The sequence below is a fragment of the Penaeus japonicus genome, unplaced genomic scaffold (genome assembly GCF_977035675.1).
Source record: "Penaeus japonicus unplaced genomic scaffold, GWHDUDI00000001_assembly GWHDUDI00000042, whole genome shotgun sequence".
In the NCBI taxonomy this organism is placed as follows: domain Eukaryota; kingdom Metazoa; phylum Arthropoda; class Malacostraca; order Decapoda; family Penaeidae; genus Penaeus; species Penaeus japonicus.
The window spans coordinates 18,708,133-18,728,132 of NW_028234444.1; the positions used below are offsets into that span (position 1 = coordinate 18,708,133).

The 20,000-nt window shown below is 38.3% G+C and overlaps 2 protein-coding genes across 3 annotated transcripts in view; one reads left to right on the top strand and one right to left on the bottom strand.

Annotated features, from left to right (window-relative positions):
• Positions 1–371, top strand: part of Hmbs (porphobilinogen deaminase-like protein l(3)02640) — a 13,685-nt gene extending 13,314 nt beyond the window's left edge. For both annotated transcript variants that reach the window (XM_043020894.2, XM_043020895.2), the window contains exon 7: positions 1–371. This exon is cut by the window's left edge and continues 2,310 nt beyond it. The gene's annotated coding sequence lies outside the window, so the exon portion shown is untranslated.
• A 3,056-nt stretch (positions 372–3,427) lies between these two features.
• The window catches only part of Taf1 (TATA-box binding protein associated factor 1), a 20,979-nt gene continuing 4,406 nt past the window's right edge, over positions 3,428–20,000 (bottom strand). The window contains 27 exon segments of the mRNA XM_086534737.1: positions 3,428–4,883; positions 5,129–5,242; positions 5,404–5,585; positions 5,905–6,015; positions 6,346–6,541; positions 6,721–6,863; positions 7,061–7,242; positions 7,741–8,261; positions 11,398–11,583; positions 12,059–12,228; positions 12,411–12,566; positions 12,688–12,826; positions 13,590–13,761; positions 13,911–14,044; positions 14,441–14,613; positions 14,867–14,954; positions 15,111–15,315; positions 15,543–15,694; positions 15,855–16,010; positions 16,166–16,354; positions 16,519–16,653; positions 16,863–17,021; positions 17,197–17,432; positions 17,885–18,093; positions 18,315–18,454; positions 19,167–19,364; positions 19,656–19,847. Of these exon segments, the coding sequence (XP_086390863.1) occupies positions 4,758–4,883; positions 5,129–5,242; positions 5,404–5,585; positions 5,905–6,015; positions 6,346–6,541; positions 6,721–6,863; positions 7,061–7,242; positions 7,741–8,261; positions 11,398–11,583; positions 12,059–12,228; positions 12,411–12,566; positions 12,688–12,826; positions 13,590–13,761; positions 13,911–14,044; positions 14,441–14,613; positions 14,867–14,954; positions 15,111–15,315; positions 15,543–15,694; positions 15,855–16,010; positions 16,166–16,354; positions 16,519–16,653; positions 16,863–17,021; positions 17,197–17,432; positions 17,885–18,093; positions 18,315–18,454; positions 19,167–19,364; positions 19,656–19,847 (4,764 nt within the window). The 3' untranslated portion in view covers positions 3,428–4,757.

Below are 20,000 nucleotides of genomic sequence, written 5' to 3' on the forward strand. Positions count from 1 at the left end.
ATAGTTTATTTTTTATATTATTAAGTTTGGGATTAGTTCTATTTATCTAGCAACAAATGACTCTCTTCTGGTTGAAGCAAGTGAAGTGAAGGTGACAGTGTATTTTGTGTTGGTTTAGATTGGATGGCCTCCTAAGATAGGGGGGAACATAGTACAGCTTGCATATCTACCCTTGCTTATTATACAAGTTCATTAATTTTTTGATGCACTCTACTTAATAACATAATCAGTTGAACATTCATTATGGTTGTCATAACAGATATCACAGCATGCTTGGTCTTGCTGCAGCATGGCATTATGAAGTCAAACAATTTTGACATCCTTGACAATTTGATTTTGACTCAACAGTGAATAAATAAGTATTACATGAGGTTATGCCTTTTTTTGTGAATCACTCATTAACCCATTGCAGACGGGTGCCATGACATACGTGACACAGGAGCTTTGGCCTGATGATGGGTGTTTGGGTATTTTGGATTGCTGTGCTATTTTACTGTGCTATGAGTAAGGAATGAGCAATGATGACAACTGCAGTCATAATTACTATAATTACTGTAATATTAAGCTAACCTAAAGCTAACATCCAAAACCTTGATGGCACCACTTCTAGCACCAGTAGGAGAGAGAGCCTTGAGTGGCACCCATCTACGGTCTCTAGCAAGTACTATCTTTATAGAGCGATGGCACACAGCAAGTTGCTGATCTCTTGCTCTAAAGTACCGCCGATGAAGAATGTGCAGGCAGAATGAGAAGAGGAAGGTGACTCGAACCATACCCATTGTCCTAAATGTGCTCTTGTGCCAATAGGGATGCCCTTTATTGTGGCACTCAGCCATAAGCACAGGTTTCCTTCCTCTAACCTACCTCTTCATGTTATCTTCATTCTAGATGGTTATATGTTTCATATTAATTCATGACAGCACACAAATAAGAAAAAATAAAGTTACATTTTGTCCTCCCATAAAACAGTAATACTTCAATCACACTGAGAATAAAGAAAATAATGAGCTGATATGGATCATATACTACAATTCTAGTCAGTTGCAGCATTGATAGAGCCTTTCATATGACACTTATAAGTCTCTAAACACAATAAAACAAAAATGGCTCTAGTTTTACAAGGAGTGACTGAATGAGAGTTGGAAAAATCAAATTATGTTGTGTGAAGCTACCTTGCTCTGAAATAAAATCCACCTGGAGACTGGGCAAGCGAATCTATCCCCCATCGGCAATGGGTTAAATGGTGTATGGGTCACTTTGCATATCTGAAGGAAGGGTACCATGACAGACTCTGTAAAAATAGAGTTAGATGTCCAGATCTCCATCCTGTGTGTCTGGCATTACTTTTGGTATGACTACAGCCACCAGTGCCCAGATTTTGAAAAGTTTAAGTAGACCAAACTGAAAAAATATGTGTATGTATGTGAATTAAGAGCATAATTTTGATGCAATGTTGCAAAACTTACCAGCAAGAAATTTTCAAATAAAATTTCAAATAAATCCATAGTGGAATTATTGCACTGTTTTCAATATTTTCTATATGCTAGATTAACCCACTTACGACGGGGGCATTCCAGCCTTGAATGTCCCAATGCCGGGGCGTTCGAATTATTAGGCCTAAATCAATTAAATGGCTGGCACAATACTGTGCCGCCCGGCCACTGGGCTTTTGAATGCGCGGTACAGTACTGTACCACCCGTCCAGAGAGGGTTAACCATGAAGTGCTGAGGCATATACTTTTGAGTCCCAGACTCTAAGGGGTACCAGATCTTTTACAAAAAAATATTCCTAGATATTGTGAAATAGGAACTGTGCACTTATGAATGCATGTCTGACTTAGATTATTTGCTAATGATGGTGGAATTTTTTTTCTTTAAGGTGCAACATATAAAAAATGAGCTTCATTTAATAATGCCCTTTTTCTATTTCCTGTCTCTTGTGAACAATGAATCTGCCATGTGAATGACCAATAGCTTCTTCACTTCTAAAAGACAATGAAAAATTGAGACTATTTGGGAGTACAGTTCTTCCCCCTATAACCCTCTGTCACTACATGTTTTGGCTATCTTACTTAATTATGAACCAAAACCATGCCAGTTTATGCTAAAATATGTCTTATACTAGATAAATACTAATGCTAATTCTGCTTTAATAAAGGTTAGACTCCGATGATGGAACATCTTGGAACATTAGGACATCACGGCACTCTGTAGCCGGCATTAATGTATTTTATGTACCACAACATAATGGGTGTGAATATAATGGGTGTTTTTCTCTTAATGACATTTGCATTCTGTGATTTGAGGTTGCTCTCCTAATGAGGGACACACACACATGCACGCGCACACGCACACGCACACGCACACATGCACAGAGAGAGAGAGAAGGAGAGGGAGAGGGAGAGGGAGAGGGAGAGGGAGAGGGAGAGGGAGAGGGAGAGGGAGAGGGAGAGGGAGAGGGAGAGGGAGAGGGAGAGGGAGAGGGAGGGAGGGAGGGAGGGAGGGAGGGAGGGAAAGGTCTTTAAGATTATATTATAGTTATCACACTATCTTCATATAGATAAAAGTAAATATCCATAGAACAGGATACTGATAGAAATATGAGGAGGAATGTAGATGCCAGCTGATTGTTCTTAAATAACCCTTTGTCATATATTTGAAATTCTGCTGCAATATTTTTTCATTTTGATGATGTATATTATTTAGTGACCTTGCCTGGGGATTAACCCATTAATGCCGGGGCAATTCCGGCTCAGAATGGTCAGAATGCCGGGGTTTTCGAACACATAAACCTAATGCCTCAGGATTCTCGGGTGCACTAGCCGTGAGCCTAGGCTGTCTGCTCGCTCACCCCGAGTGCTGGCCTTGACCAAATATCTCGTTGCTGGCGTCTGACTCAAAAACCACGAAACGTGTCAGCACGTCATCCGACTCGAATGGGTTAATAGATGTTTTATCATAATTTACCTCTTTTTTTTATAACATTTCATATTTCAAGGGGCAATTAGACTCAAAATTGCAATTTCTACTTGAGTTTAGGAAGTTCATGTAATAAACACCTAGTTTAGATCTTGTGGACTAACCTCCATCCCTCCTTTTAATACTCTCAAATAAGGTTGGATTATAGTGTTACTGATAAGAATGTATCTAATCCTGTCCATGACTGCATATTTGGGACTGAAATAAGTCCCACAGAAACAGTCCCCCAAGATGATGTAAGGTCAATCAGGCATCAAGTCATGCAGTTATTTGAAGGTTTAAGGTCTATAGGAGCAATAAACACTTAAGTACCAATGGAAAATTCTAGAAAAATGAAGAATATAAATATCCATTCAACCAAGGGTCACAATAATACACATATGAATAGATAACTGTTAATTTAATTGTCCCATAAAAGGCAAGTAGGTAAAAAAAAGGAAAAAATTAATAAATTTGTACATTTTACTAAAGTCCTCATACAAGTTAGACTTCAATATTTCATCAGAATCCTATTTATCTGGTAATAATAAAATATAGACACAAAAATGGTAACTGTTGTCAAAACAGTATCAGATAAAATTGAATATATTTGAACAAATTTCCCGGCAAGTAGAAAGATATGTGTATCCACATTTACATAGTTCTTATACATTTTGAAAATGATTTACTGACTCGTTGTGTTACAAATTTTGCAATGGCATGGGAGAATGATCTTGCTTTCTAACCTATAATGCAACAAGTTTTAAACCAACTACTATACTCATTTTTTTTATCAAGAGAAAAGATGCATTTGGGAGGCTGGTGATGATGCCAGGTTGACAGATTGGTAGTGAAAATCACTTGATAATGGAGAGGTTGATTGTGATAAATATTTGCAACATGACAATGTTTTTTTCCAGACAGCCAACCATCACCAAACCCCCTAAGAACCTTTTTGCTTCAATAGAAAAAAAAAATCTAAATATAGCCACCTATGCATACCATTCGCTAGCGTGGAATATATATACGGAAACACAAGACTTATTAACAATCTTTTTTACTGCCTCTACAGTTCAGCTATTTACAGTTATATTGCAGTTTTTTTTCTCAGAATTCTCATATAAATGAACACATCTCATATAGAAAAAAACATGATATTAAACTCCCTAATCAGCTCGACAAAAGAGAAAAGAAAATCATAATAAATAATATATTCAAAAATATGGTTCACTGGCTTCTTATTTCTGTGCTTAAATACAATTAAAGACATCTATACTACATTATCAATCAGAATTACATTCTCATTTAATAAAAGTTTCCTCTTTTTTCTCTTTATTAAAGAATACAAAAATATATTTACATACCAATTGCAAAAGAGGGAAAACTTCAATCATGAGAATAATTTCTAATGTGACTAATCTTATCATTCATCAACCTCCATGACCCTTGAAACTGTGTAAGTGTGAAAAAGAAAAGAGGTCACTGATTCATCATGAACCAAAATAAAACAAAAAAAATCAATATCGACCAAAAATGATGAACTTGAATTGAACTACAAGAAAAAAAAAAAAAACTTAATCAGAAACTCGACCAGAAGGCAGTCAGTCCTACTTCTCTGTTTCTTCCTCCTGCTATTCTTGCCGGATTCAGCATGAAAAGTAAAATTATGCAAAAATTCCCTAAAAAATGAGATCCCTTCCTTCTGTCTCTTCATTTCTTTTGTAATATCATCAAACACACGACTCCGAGTCAGCCGCCTACTGCAGAAAGGCAACCCTGACTGAGAGCGAGACGGAGCCCTAGAACCAAAGTGCGTCTTCCTCGTCCGGTGGAGGTTCCTGGACTTGCTGCTGGGCTTGGTGGCCAGCCTCGTCGTCAGAGTCAGACACCTCCAAGTCGTTGTTAATGGTTGCATCATCGTGTGGCTGTGGAAGGAACAGACTCTGAATCAGACTTTGTAGTGATAACCGTGTGGAGAGGAAGAGAGCAATGATGTAAACAAGTGCAATCAAAATCTGAACCTGTTCCCAAGATGGTAATGAAGATCAGACTTTGTGAAATAAACCTTAAAAAGAAAAAAGAAAAAGAAAAAGAAAAAGAAATCAATACATTAAAATATAACAACCATAACTACCTGTCCCCCCTACAAAAGAATTAGGCTTCAACTTACCTGTGATGGCATCATACCACCAAGGAACTCCACAGATGGGTCATAGCTGGCATCCACCACCATGGAGTTGTCCCCAACAAGCCCATCTTGATGTTCATCTCCACTTCCCTCACCCTGCATACACAGAATAGATTAACCACAGAAAGCCATTTTGAACTGATTTCACTTTCAAAATCAACTGAAACTTAAGCAGGATATAATGCAGAAATGAAAATTATCTTTTACTTTTTTTTCTTTTCTCTTGAATAGCTGCAAAGACATGCATCCTGATTTACCTGATAGTATGAGTACTGAGCAGCCAACTGAACCATGGCTTCTGCTGCACCCTGTGTTTCATCTGGCCCTTGCTGGGTGATGTACTGGCCTTCTTCCAGAACCATTCCAGCCGCTATGTCCCCTTCCATCTCCACTTGCCTCCTGCCCCCAAAGTCCTCCTCATCGTCACTAAACTCAAGATCTGAAACAAAGGTTTTTGAAAAAGCATTAGGAACTGGTTGTTGTCTTCTTCATTTTGTAGCTTGTACATCAAACATACATGTGAGCATGTGCACGCATGCACACACACATATATATGGATACATATGTATATGTGTGTGTGTGTGTGTGTGTGTGTGTGTGTGTGTGTGTGTGTGTGTGTGTGTGTGTGTGTGTGTGTGTGTGTGTGTGTGTGTGTGTGTGTGTGTGTGTGTGTGTGTGTGTGTGTGTGTGTGTGTGTGTGTGTGACTGAGAGTGTTAGCCATGTGTTTGCACAGAGATGCAACTACAGTGAGCCTTACCTTCCTCAAGCACATTCCTCTGACTTTCCTGAATTCTTCTTCTCTTGGCTGATGGCATCATGTCCTCCTCATCACCATCAACAACATTCACATGTTCGTCATCCTCATCCCCTGAGAAGTCAATTGGGTGTATCAGTGTTAAACTAAGAAAGAACACACATCAGCAAAATCTCTCATTGATAGTTGGGCTACCCATATAATGATGATGAATGATGATTGTCTGCACAGGAACTCTAGGATGTCCTTATTGACTAGCAAATTGGCTTGCAGATTGCAATCCACCAGACAAAGCAGACATGCTCGCATTTCTAATCTTTCAGTTCACTTGGACATTAAACAACATTCAAGAAATCAATCATATTTTTTTTCTTAATATAACCACAAAATCAAATCACAGAGTAAATAAAAGAACAAACATTTTTCAAGACTAACCATACAAACCTGAATAACCCATCATGTTATCAGAGGGTGATCCAAGCTGTTGATCTGGGTGATCTTGCTCGGGCTCAGCGTAGGTGTAGTTGGTGTCATCGTCTGGCCCGAGTGAGGTGCCCAGGGAGTCTGTCTCGGCCTGCTCCAATGCTCGTTCTTGTGCCAGCGATATCTTCTTCTCCAGGCTGTCTAGGTGTGTCTCGTACTGCCAAATACAAGGGTGTGGGTTGGCGCGCATTGTGGTTTCTAAATTGTAAGTATCTCTTGATTCATAACTACATTCCCAAAGAACGTTCACATTTCCATGAATCGTTAATTGCATTTATGTAAAAAATATTACAATCCAACACAAAAAAGTAGAATTATAAAACACACAGAACATACCTCCGCTAAGCTTTCCTTACACACTTGAAGGAGAGTCTCAGCCTTCTGTGTGAAAGAGGAGTCCTGGCCATTGTACCGGACACTGTTGGTCAGAATGAGCTCCATGTCTGACATAAACTCTGCTCGGCTGTGGTACTTATGATCTGGTGGGAAAATTAGTGAATGTGGCAAACTCAAACACATAAGTACTTGATCATATAATATTATACAGTAATGGAATATCAAAGTGATAATTTCATAATTTCAATAATTATTTCCATTGTAGTAACAGTACGATCACTATCACTGACACACATGCATGTATACATCACACATTGTGATCATAGCTAACTGTCCTTACTTTTCACTTTTTTAGCAATAGTTGAGAGATCCATGGGATTCTGAATGATTTCATAATAGTCTTTAACATTTTTCTTGTTCACAGGTTTCATGAAAGGCCATGACTCCTGCATTGAGAACAGCTTCTGGTTCACTATGTTATCTAGGATGTAATCAAACGCAACCTGCAGAAAAAGAAGAGGAACATGAATTTTCCTCCTGGAAACATCTTGTCAATAAAATTAGATTTACAAAACTAACTCAGCATTTCAAAAGATATCACTTCAATAGTTTAAGAAGCAATCTTTTCAAACAAAATATCACAGATGATGAGAAAGGAAGAAGAAGAAAAAAAAAAAGAGAGAGAGAGACAAAAATAATGAGAGAGAGAGAGAGAGAGAGGAAGAGGAAAAGAGGGAGAGAGAGAGAGAGAGAAAGAGAGAGAGAGAGAGAGAGAGAGAGAGAGAGAGAGAGAGGAGAGAGAGAGAGAAGAGAGAGAGAGAGAGAGAGAGAGGAGAGAGGAGAAAGAGAGAAGAGAAAGAGAGAGGAGAGAGAGAGGATAGAGAGAGGAGAGAGAGAGAGAGAGAGAGAGAGAGAGAGAGAGAGAGAGAGAGAGAGAGAGAGAGAGAGAGAGAGAGAGAGAGAGAGAGAGAGAGAGAGAGAGAGAGAGAGAGAGAGAGAGAGAGAGAGAGAGAAGAGAGAGAGAGAGAGAGAGAGAGGAGAGAGAGAGAGAGAGAGAGAGAGAGAGAGAGAGAGAGAAGAAGAGAGAGAGAGAGAGAGAGAGAGAGAGAGAGAGAGAGAGAGAGAGAGAGAGAGAGAGAGAGAGAGAGAGAGAGAGAGAGAGAGAGAGAGAGAGAAGAGAGAGAGAGAGAGAGAGAGAGAGAGAGAGAGAGAGAGAGAGAGAGAGAGAGAGAGAGAGAAGAGAGAGAAAATAGTGAGAGAGAGAAAGAACACAATTATGCAATAAAAGGAGACCTTACCTTGATATTAACAGGGAACAGGAAGGGCTGGGCATCGGACATTTCCCTCATCTCATTCAGCATTTCCTCAAAAATGGTAGACAAAGTTATGACAGGGTCAATCCTGCGCCGGTTGACAGAGCGTTCCTTCCGCTTCAGGTAATCGCAGTGGACTACTGTGCCCGCGCGTCTCCTCTTGGCATTTTTAACCTGGTCCTTGGGCACTTTGAGAACAAGTGATCTCCTCTTGATCTCTTCGGCATGCTGAAAGAATTATTTGTCCCCCAAAGGTTAAGTCTCGGCAAACTATCATCACTGAGACAAGAGAATGAGCACTGGTGCCAAATCAAAACAGTCAGATTATCCCACGTCACCTCTAACTAACCACTGTTATGAGGATGCCCAAGTACAAAGGAACATTGGAATGCAAATTATACCAAAGAAAAAAAAAAAAAAAAGAAGAAAAAAAAGAGGAAGCTATAAGATATAAGAAGTAATAAAAAGAAAAGGAAAAAAATCAATGATAAAGCCTATGTTTTGCCGCACACCACCATTGAATATAAGGGGAGACCATTAGAGGTACATTTGTTTTCTAATTAGATAGTGAAAGGGGGTAAGTAGGCAATCAATGTTAACTTTGGCTCTCAAACTGATATGTAGCTCATAAAAAAGAAAAAAAAAAGTTAGATAGAGAGGAAAGGATAGCATCACACACAGACACACACACAAACACACACACACACACACAAATTTCGTGTTCATATAATTCACTTCCTCCTGAAATGAATAACCAAGATCCTGTCTCAAGTCAGTTAGAAAGAATATATTCAAAGTTAGAAATTAAGATCCTTTTGTTCAAGTACACAAAACCTCATCATTAGTATCCTTATTCTAATTGTTAAGTATGTAATTACTGTTACACATTAAGCCGGAGAGCCTAATGTTGATTAGCATTAGTAAAGTGACAGCAAAGACACAGATCTTCAGAGCTGAGTAGTGACCATTGGTGTAAGAGTTCAGCCCTAGTGTCAGATGTGCTACATTATTCATGATAAAATTCCTTGGGTAACAACATCTATCTAAGTATATATATATGTGTGTATGTATGCGTATAATTATTTATGCGTGTGTGTGTGTGTGTGTGTGTGTGTGTGTGTGTGTGTGTGTGTGTGTGTGTGTGTGTGTGTGTGTGTGTGTGTGTGTGTGTGTGTGTGTGTGTGTGTGTGTGTGTGTGTGTGTGTGTGTGTGTGTGTGTGTGTGTGTGTGTGTGTGTATGTGTGTGTACATGCAAATCTTTATGTGTATATATTTTTATGTATATATATATGTAAATATATGTGTGTATATATATATATATATATATATATATATATATATATATATATATATATATATATATATATATATATATATATATATATATATATACATAATTATATATATCTATATCTATATCTATATTTATATCTATATTTATATCTATATATATATATATATATATATATATATATATATACATATATATATATATATAAATACATATATCTATACATATATCTATACATACAAACACAATAAAAAAATGAGAGTGAGAGAGAGCGAGAGAGAGAGAGAAACACTTGCACAAACAAAAACACACACACACACACACACGTACAAAGTACTAACAGAAAGTTAGATTGGGAGAAGGCTGTCAAGTTAACAAAGACTCGCTTTGATTGTAAGTCTCCTGTCACTCTATGTATGATGGGTGTTTGCCCATAACTGACCATTTTTCCCTTTGTATATGCTAGTTTTTTTTATCCAACACGAGTGAAACATTTTTGTGATAGTTGGGGAAATTTACCTGCAACATGACGAAAGACTGGGCAACCGAAAATGACTTCTTTAAGGACTGAAAAGATTATCTGAAGGCAGTTGAAAGCAAACCCCTGCAAGACAGCATGAGACCCCCATGGAAAAACACTGAACTCCTTGCACATGTTAGTACAAGGAGCCTCCAAGACTGTCTTCACAGTGTCTGGGAAGTTATGTAACACACAGATGAGTGTCTTGTGATCTGATAAATTACATATTCTGACTGGAGGCAGTGGATGACGTATAGGCTGCTCGACTCTGATCTGCTATTGCGTCAGTACATACAAAGGACGGCGAAGCAACCTGATTCTCTTATGATAAGGAGGTGAATTACTTACTATGATGTTGGATATCTTGTAATACTCCCTGCTGATAAGAGAATGAATCAGAACAGTTACTTTTAACACCTCCTTGACCATCTGACATAATCTTTTCAGAAGACCAAAAGGGACATCTTCATGCAAGATAGAGCCCCTTGTAATACAGCACAATGGCTTCAAGACAGTGAGGTAAAGTATATTAGAGATTGGCTGGGTAACAGCCTAGATCCCAATCCCATTGAGAATTTGTGGATGATCATGAAGTTATCTCTGAGACAACCTGTCACACCTCAAGCTGAAGGCTGCCATCCAGGAAGCGTGGGATTCAGTTTCACTAGATCAACTTTGAAAAAGAATTTACCAATACCTGAACTATGAACAGAATGACATAAAACATTAGTGTTAGTGTTATCACTTAATTTAATGAAGTTAAACCTTAAATCATTTTTCTTTGAGCTCCCAAATTTACCTTCTGCGAGTACTGAACATACAGTGTGTGTGTGTGTGTGTGTGTGTGTGTGTGTGTGTGTGTGTGTGTGTGTGTGTATTTGTGTGTATTTGTGTGTATTTGTGTGTATTTGTGTATATTTATGTATATTTATGTATATTTATGTATATTTATGTAATTATGTATGTATGTATGTATGTATATGCATGTATGTATATGCATGTATGTATATATGCATGTATATATATATGTATATATATATGTATATATATATATGTATATATATATATGTATATATATATATATATGTATATATATATATATATATATATATATATATATATATATATATATATATATATATCCATTGTGCTGTACTTAATATCTACCTAATGAACTTTGTCAATTGCATCAAGTAATTTACCAGCTTTGGTTGTGTGCGAGAGTGTGAGAGTATGTGAATGTGTGTGAATATACATTATATTTATATAATTAGATATAGCTAGACAGATATACTGCACCTGAATGTATATAAACATAATAATAGCTAATAGAAAAAAAAAAAAAAAAAAAGCTTTTAAACTTTATCTAAACATCTTTATCTTTCCCATTAATCACGGTGCAATACCATCTTCAAAATCTAGTGGATATTCTGAATCATCACCCTTACAGACATTGAACAGAAGACGCCTTCCACACACAGACTCAAAATAAATACTGCACTTCTGGACCTCCCACGGTAACGTGTCAAAACTCAGCCCAGCCTACTACTAACCTTGATGACTTTGGAGGAGAGCTTGATCTTCGTGCCGTCCACATTGATCAGTTCCTCCGACTCCTCGATGCCGACCTTCTCCATCTCTTCCTCCTGCTCCTCCGTCATGGCTACGCTGATGGGCTGCGTGTTGCTTGTGTTACCGGCGTACATCGGACAGGCTTTGTTTGTACGCATGTGACCAACCTACGATAATTGAGAAAGACAGTGACTATCAGCATGACCTGACACACAGCTGTAAAGCTTTTATTGGATTTATCAGAAAAATAGGAAAGGAACAAGAAGATGATGATGATGAAGAAGAAACAAGAAAGAATGAAAGAAAAGGAAAAAGCTGAGCATCTGGAATTACTTTCAGGAAGACACATACAAATCAGGAATCTGAAAGGAAATTTGACTATGTGAAACTGCCTACACATCATGAAAGGCCAATATTGAAAGATGTTGAGAACTGTAATGTAACTAATTGGCTTGGAATTGTCTAAACAATGTACAAGAGGAGAAGCAGATTAGAAAATGATATACAAAACAGTAAAAATATAAATATAATCTAAATCTAACAATTTTACACAGAATGGTCTGTCTAGTTGAGATAAGCTAATTGATATATAAAATAAACTCTTTTAACTTTTATGTTCGAGAACTACAACTTTATTCTGACCTGGCCGCAGGCACCACACTTGAGTTTAAGGTCAGGTTTCAATTTTGGCTTCTTGGTCTTGGGTGGAGTCACAATGCCCTTCTGCTGCCGTTCTTGGTTCCTCTTGATTCTCCTCAGCTGTTCCTGGAGTCGTCGCCTCTCTCGTTTCATCTCCTCCTTCTGAGTTTCATCTGGAAACGGAGCAAGAGGTGAGGTGCATATAAATATGGGTGATTAAGCAGCATTATGTGCTGTATTGTTTTGAGGATATCAGTATATGATGAAAGGACTACCTAAACTCATTTAGAGCTTCTGAGGTGATTTTGATAAAGTTCACAAAGTCAATGAACAACAAGAAAGAAACTTCACTTACCCAGCTGTCCAGCAAAGCTCTTGATGAAGGATTCGTCCTTAGATGTTCTTATTTTAACATATGTATCAATGACAGCTGTTTTGCGAACAATCTCAGTACGTGTATATTCCTTGCCATCTCCAGTCTTGAAGGTACGAGTGATACGCAATAAACGACCTGCAAAAAACAAAGAAATTTTATAGATTTCTATGCACTCACAAGGACTTATCTAAACACAATAGGCTGAGAGAGAGGAAGAGTAAACCACAGCTGGAAGAAAATAAAATCACACACAGACCTGGAGTTCCGAAACCAAACTGAGAATTTTCATCATCTTCCTTCTTTGTTGCTTTCTTCTTATCACCATCTTTATCATCTTCTCCCATTATCATCTTCTGTAGTTCTTTTCTCTCCTGTTCTTCTTTCTCTAAGGTCATCTATAAAAAAAAAAAGATGATTATGTAAACAACTGCAAGCATACACATTAGGATCAGTGAAATCTGACTGTAGATTTAACCCATTGGTCGTGGATGGTGTCATTTGCTGTCAAGGCAAGCAATAGGCCTAGACGTGGATGGGCTGCACCATATATGATAATACTGACACAAGGCTGTATAAACTTTTTAAAAATACTGTGGCCAAAGGGTCAATTATTCTGACTCAGCAGTTACTAGAATAAGACTTTAATTTTTAAATATTCATCAAAAACCTTCATTACATAAATCATATCAATCACTACTGTGTTAACACACATTAAACCATATGAGCAACTACCAATTTCAATCTGTTCTAAACTTATAGATATAGAGGCGAGAAATTGCTAATGCTTCAAACATGCAGAGATGAACTGAATTCCTCCTTTGTTCTCTGTAGTGTAACCTCTCCACTACATAAGCAGTTAAATCTTTGGGTGAATATCCTGTGTCCACCTTACCACACTCAACATGGGGAAAACTCAAGATTTCATCAAACAATTCATAAAAAAAAACACAACTAAAAAGTCAGCCACTTGAGTTGGTTACAATGTTCATATCTAATTAATTAAGCAGTCATATTGGATGCCATGACTGTGTAGTTTTTTCAAGGACTATATTCTCACAGCTCCCTTCATCAAACTATAATAAAAGTGGGAACCAACAATTTAGCATAGCCATATAAGACAACATATCCTAAAGCATCATCATCTCAATCTCAACATACCTGGGATGAAGTCTTCTTATTAGCAAGGATGTTTTCAATGTATTTTCCTTTCTCCTCCATGTCAGAGTCGTTGTCTTCCTCCTCGGACGATCCCTCGTCTGTTGACAGCACCTCCTCTGAAGCCAACACGCGGTTCTGGAGGTCAAAGATTCTCTGGCACTCTTCTTTGTACCTGTGGGGAGAGAGAAAGAAAGAAAAAATAAGAAGAAGAACGAAAAGAAAAAGAAAAAGCAAAGATGGAAGGAGTTATATACTGACACTGGAAATCATTGACAGGATTATCAAGAACACATGTATAATTTGGATACGATTCACTCTTACCTTTCTTGATGTTCAGCGATTGAAAAGCGATTTCCTCTTGAAAATTTGTTCATGCCTTCCTCTCCTGCTTTGGCTTTCTCCGTGGACAATGTTCGCACAACATCAATGACTTCCCATCTCGTAAGTTTTTTAATCTGTAAAATAAATTTTCTGCTAATTATTCCAATACTAAATGGAAATAGTTTAAACAGACAAGTTCTAAATATAAATAATAAGAAAAATTACAATAATAATAATAAAAGCAACAATAAAACCAATATGTATATATACATACATATGTGTGTGTGTGTGTGTGTGTGTGTGTGTGTGTGTGTGTGTGTGTGTGTGTGTGTGTACATAGATATGTAGATAGATAGATAGAGATATATAAATATGATGTGTGGTCTAGCAGGGAGGACCTTGTAGATTTCCAAAGTAGAGTGAGAATGTCTCAGGTTCTCCCTTAAAATTAACTATGTTAATGCACCAATTTCAGAACATTGAACTTTGCTCTCCTTTCAATTCAGTGAAGAACCAACAAGGATGCTTACCTCTTCCTCTGGCACTCCATACTGTCTTAATAGGTTTTTGGCATTGTTTAAAGAAAGCCTTCGGAGATCAGCGTCTGTCCCTGTAACTGTGCGTTTGGGTTGCTGTTCCTGTTCTTCTTTGTTTTGTGTGGGCTTATTTGGGATTCGGATGTATGAGAAACCTTCACCACAGCCTGGTAAAAGAGATTGAATGAAATTGTTATTATGATATTACACAATTTATTTACTACAAATAGTCTGTAAGGCAAATTGTCTACTTGTCTTGAGATAAAACTGACAGAAGTCTTCTTATCAGTCCCAAGTTTCTATATCTACATCTATCATATAATATTCAATGTCCAAAATCTAAAGTGGCTGCAATTTACACATGGGTGACTGCAGACAGACAGACACACACACACACACAAATACAAAACTAACACTGACCTGTTGGATCTGCTGGTCCAGTGAGCTGTAGCAAGCACTTCCCTCTTACTGCCTGGATGTAAGCTCTTGTTGTGTGCCATGGTGCAACCTGAAAAACAGTGCAAATGGTATAAAATATGGATGGCACATTTTCTATCTTTTAATTATGCTTCACAAAAAAAGAAGAAAAAAATAAAAGAAAAAAAGCAAGTTCTTTTCTTTTCAAATACTCCATCAGCAAACAAAAACAATCAACTGAAAACACCTTGATTTCGTCATCCAGTTTCTGAGTGTCGTCATCATTGTCATCTTCAAGAGCAGAGAGAAACTTGTCTCCGTAACCTGCATCCTTTAAACGTTGCTCGGCTGCACACATACTGAAGAAGGCGCAGCACTGCTCTGGAGATACCATGGCTCTAATCTCCTCCTCAGTGGGTAGTCTGAACTCTGGCTTGATCACCCACCAGTTGCTGCAATTTTACATTATGGATTGAGAGAAAAAAAAAAAAACAGATCTAATGCTGGGTGAGGAGGGGCAGGGGAAAAAGAGAGAGAGAGAGAGAGAGAGAGAGAGAGAGAGAAACTTTCCCTATTCTAGGAACAATCTAATTACTGTTTTTAGTAAAATAAAAGAAATAACTAATATATCAGCCTATGAACAAAAATAAAACTGATTTTTAGGGCTACACGGACTCACCTGTCAACACCTGTACGCTTGAAGTCAGCACATGGTTTGAGCCTTTTGCGGATAGAACTTTCGGAATGAGCAGGGAAGGCTCTTTTGATCTCATCCATCTTTATTCTTCTAGGATTATCTTTACTCTTCCAGAACAATCTGTATATAAACACCTAAAGAAAAAAACAAAACAAAGCAAACATTAAATATAACTATAGTTGCCTCTGCCAGACTAATACCTGGCTCGAGTTACATCTTATCAAAAATACATTCACAAATACCAACAACTAGTTGCCAAGCATAACAATAAAACAAACGAGTGTGAATCCCAACCTGGAGGAAATCCCTGATGAAGTTGTTGGCTCTCTTGGAATTTGGTCCTGGCGTTTCGTAGAGGGGACACTCCTGACCGACGGTAAAGAGTCCGTCTACCTCTCTTATGCTGTATCCGTTTCGTGTTCGCAAGACCAGGAAATCGGTGTATGGGATCTGATTGTTTGAAAGATTGGAAATTGCTTGCATTAAATTTTATCTTTAATTGACTTTTTGTATAAAGCCATCAGCAGATATGAGATTCTAATTGTCCTCTTTAAGGGTTCTCCCAATTCTTAAATGAAACAAAATGACTTTTTCTATGCACTTACCATGTGCTCATACATTGGGGCTCTATACATATTATTCTCAATAGTCTGGATGCTCTGCCCTGGATGCATGGCACCCAAGAAGGGTGATGTGTGGGCATATGCTGTTTCTCCGAAGCGGAATTCCGGCGGACCCTTGTCATTGCCAGCTTTCCTCTTGTAGTAGTTCTTGATGCGAGTTGCCATACCAACCTGTCCAGCATAATTGTCTTATAACATAACTGTAACAAGTGTATATGCTCAGCTACTATCTGAGCTTTGTCATTGAAGCACAAGAGATTTCTAGTAATACGAAAATAAAAGATCAACTCTAGTTGTACTAGTTAAGATAACCAAAAGTGTACGGTTCACTCTACCTGAGACAGCAAAGGAGGATACTCTTCACAATATTCTAGCAGGATGATGTCGCCGTCCTTGCCTGTGAGATCTTCAGGTGTCCTCATGAAGAAGACATCTCCACCACCAGAGGCTAGCCTCTCGTTCTCGCGTTGCTGTGTCGTAAAACGTAATGATTAAAAAAAGGAAGGGAAGAGAAGAGGAGCAAAACACAGGACAGGAAGAATGGTCTTGAGAGAAAAGAATGTCCGCCCCTCTTCTTATTCAATAAAGACATACACATAAAAAACAAGACTATACCAAACAACTTCCATCAAAACACAATGAATCAATCAACAAATAAAACAAAGACATAATCCAATACCTTTGCCTTTTTCTTGATCTCCTTCGTCAGTGGATGGACGGCATGCGGGCCAAGAGTCGAGAGAGGGCCATGGGAGTACCTCTTCAAGGGCGGCCGGTGGAACAGACGTAACTTCTTCTCTCCCATGTAGGTGGGAATGAAGGGTGGTTGCAACTCAACCTGCAAGGAAAAGAAAGGGATGTTTTGTAATATCATATGCTTAGGGAGAAACTTTTAAAAATAAAGTACTGATATATTCTTTGTATTTTCATATCTTGACTCTTCAAGAAAGTCAATCAAATCAAATTAGATGCATGCAGTAGGTGGCCCAAATCACACACACACACAAACGTACCACAGGTGTAGAGTGCTGCAAGAGTCCGCCGCCCATGGACATCTTGATGGTCTGCTCTGATGACTTGGGCTGGTAATACTCATCGTTGGATATGTTGAAGGGATCCTTGTCGGGGGACTTGGGGGGAGGTGGGGGGGACTCCTCCTCGATGGTGGTGATGACGCCAGCTTTGCCAAGGAGGATCTTGGACTTCTTCACGTGGGGGTGGGGGATTTTGACCTTGACCGGGGCATCGGCTGTGGGGCAACGGGACCATTAATGCTGCGCTAAGGGATGACGGCTGTGTGAGGCCAGGGCGAGCAAGTGTGATTGTGTTACTCTGCTTCTCTTTAATATGAATTTAATTTTGTGTTGTAGCACATTCCGACTATAAATACCAAACAATAATGATACCTTTGGTACCATCTCAGCTGTAATATACTTCAACTCTATTTTGGAATGATACCAAATATAACCAATCATCCATTTCAATATGATTATCATTATTCAGGTATCCCCTTTTCTTAGGATTCATGTATTAGAATACTGTATAGAAAAGTAGTATCTAAAATGAAATTACAACCTTGGACGATAAAGAGCTAAATGTTGTTGCAATGAATTAATACAACTCATTCCAGCATTTCCACAAGTAGTCTATATGAAAAACAAACTCGAGCCAGCAAGCCTTTCACCCAGGACAAAGTACAACTACCTTGGGCCAGGGTGGAAGGATCCACGTCCTCAGGAATCCCGAGGATGATGTTCTCGTCGTTGGGATCGAGCGTCAACACCGTCGGCTCGGGAATGTTGTCCATGTTCTCTGGGTCCCAGATGATGTTGTCCTCCCAACGGCCGTACACCAGCTCCTCGTTCTCCACTGGGAAGATCGAGTACCAGGTGTCGTCTATGTTGCCCTTGCTGCAGGCGAGATTCGGAGATTCGGGGGCAGGAACAATATGTTATCATGGGCTTCTCGTTCGATATTATGGGTATATTGCATCGTATGAAAATTTCTTTTATAAAGAAAGAAATTCAGTAATAACGAAAGGATATATGAATAAACAAAGAAATAAAAATAACAACACCCTATCCAACACAACCCATGCAAAACAAACTTCCAAACATCTAATGAAACTCACGGCATTTGGCTTTTTGTCTTAGCTGCTTTGGTGGAGGCGAAAGGCGTGGTCACCTTAGAGGGCTGGCTGAATGCTTGCGCCGTCCTGTTGTAGCTGCTCGGCACCCACCCGGCAGCCATGTTCTTCCGTTTCTGATTAAGCTGCAAGTGATAATATTGACCAAAGTGGACACAGCCTATCCAAGCTAATATCAATGTCTTTCTTTTTTTTACAACTCAAATTATTTCTTCAGATGCAAATGACTTTGGAAAGCTAACTTTTTTTCTTGAAATTACCTAGAATATAAAAAAATGTAGATATTCAAAGTTTCTATACTGTTCTAGCACCATAATTTATATAAACATTATAATCAATTCTTAAAACTAGAAAAGAACATTGTCAGTTAAATGTATTATTGTATTGGTTGATTTTGACATAAACAAATAAAAAATTTATATATCTGCAATGCAAAAATACTGAGTTATCTCTATTCTCACACAAGTATCCTTTACAATTAGAAAAGTAGAAAGTTGTAAACATAATGTTGTCTACATCACTTTGATTTTCAATGATCAAAATAAATGTTCAACCTTTTAATAGATGGTAGAACATGCTGATAGCTGTCACTGAAGAGAAAAAATAAATATACACACATATATACACACACACACAAATATATGGAGAGGCAAAAAATGCACAGTTACAGCAACTTTGTAAGGGTTGTCCTTTGTAAAGCTATAGACAGACAATGTCTTTACATTCGTAAATCAAGTCTTCAAAGTCAGTTTTATCTTATCATCATAATAAGCTTGTAGAACTTGGATGTAAAAGAGACAAAAAGAAAGAATTGCAGCTCTGGCCATTTCAACGTACTTTGTGCTTGATGTCGTCGCCATTCCAGATTATGTCTTCCTCCCAGTTGTACTGCGTGACCATGTGGAAGCAGTCGTCCGGGAACTCTTCCTCGTTGTCTGCGTCGTAGCCGTTCATCCTGAGTGTCATCTTCAAGGGCTGTTCGGTTTCAATTTCTTCGGTCTTCATTTCAACTTTATCTGCTGGCTTCATTTCCTCCTATTAAGAGCAAGAGTTAACTGTAACTACAATAACTGCTGTGTATGTATAGCACACTGATGTTCAAAATAGTATCTACGAGCTTATATGTATAAAATAATGATCCACCAAGTTATCTTTACTGAATATGAGTATATACTATTTGTAAATTGGATTACTAGCATAAAACTAGTGTTTACATTTTGGAAATATTTCAACAAAATTACCATTTGAGACAGGGAGGGGGTAAATGTTTACTGGTGTAGATAGGAGGTACAGAATAAGAGAACTTGTCAAATCATATATATTTACCTTCACCTTGAAGCCGTAGTCAAAGTTGCCTCCAGTCGGTGGAACATCTAACATGTCATACCACAGCTGTGCAGGACCATAACGCCAATCTGCCTCATGAGGTCTGTTAGGGTCTCGGTCGCCAGTCTTGCCCCCTTCATTTTTTTGGTTTGCAGAGGAGGCGTCTTGTTCCTGTGTCTGGCTGAAGCGCACCTGAAGAGAAATTCATTCTTGTACCTCCTGAGCAGTCTTTTAATCTTCAGCAACTGTTACACATTTTCCACATTAACCCTTTCCCGACGGGGCACGCGCTACGCGAAAACCCCTAAGCCGGGCGATTGCAATATTGCATTTAAATCGTCACAC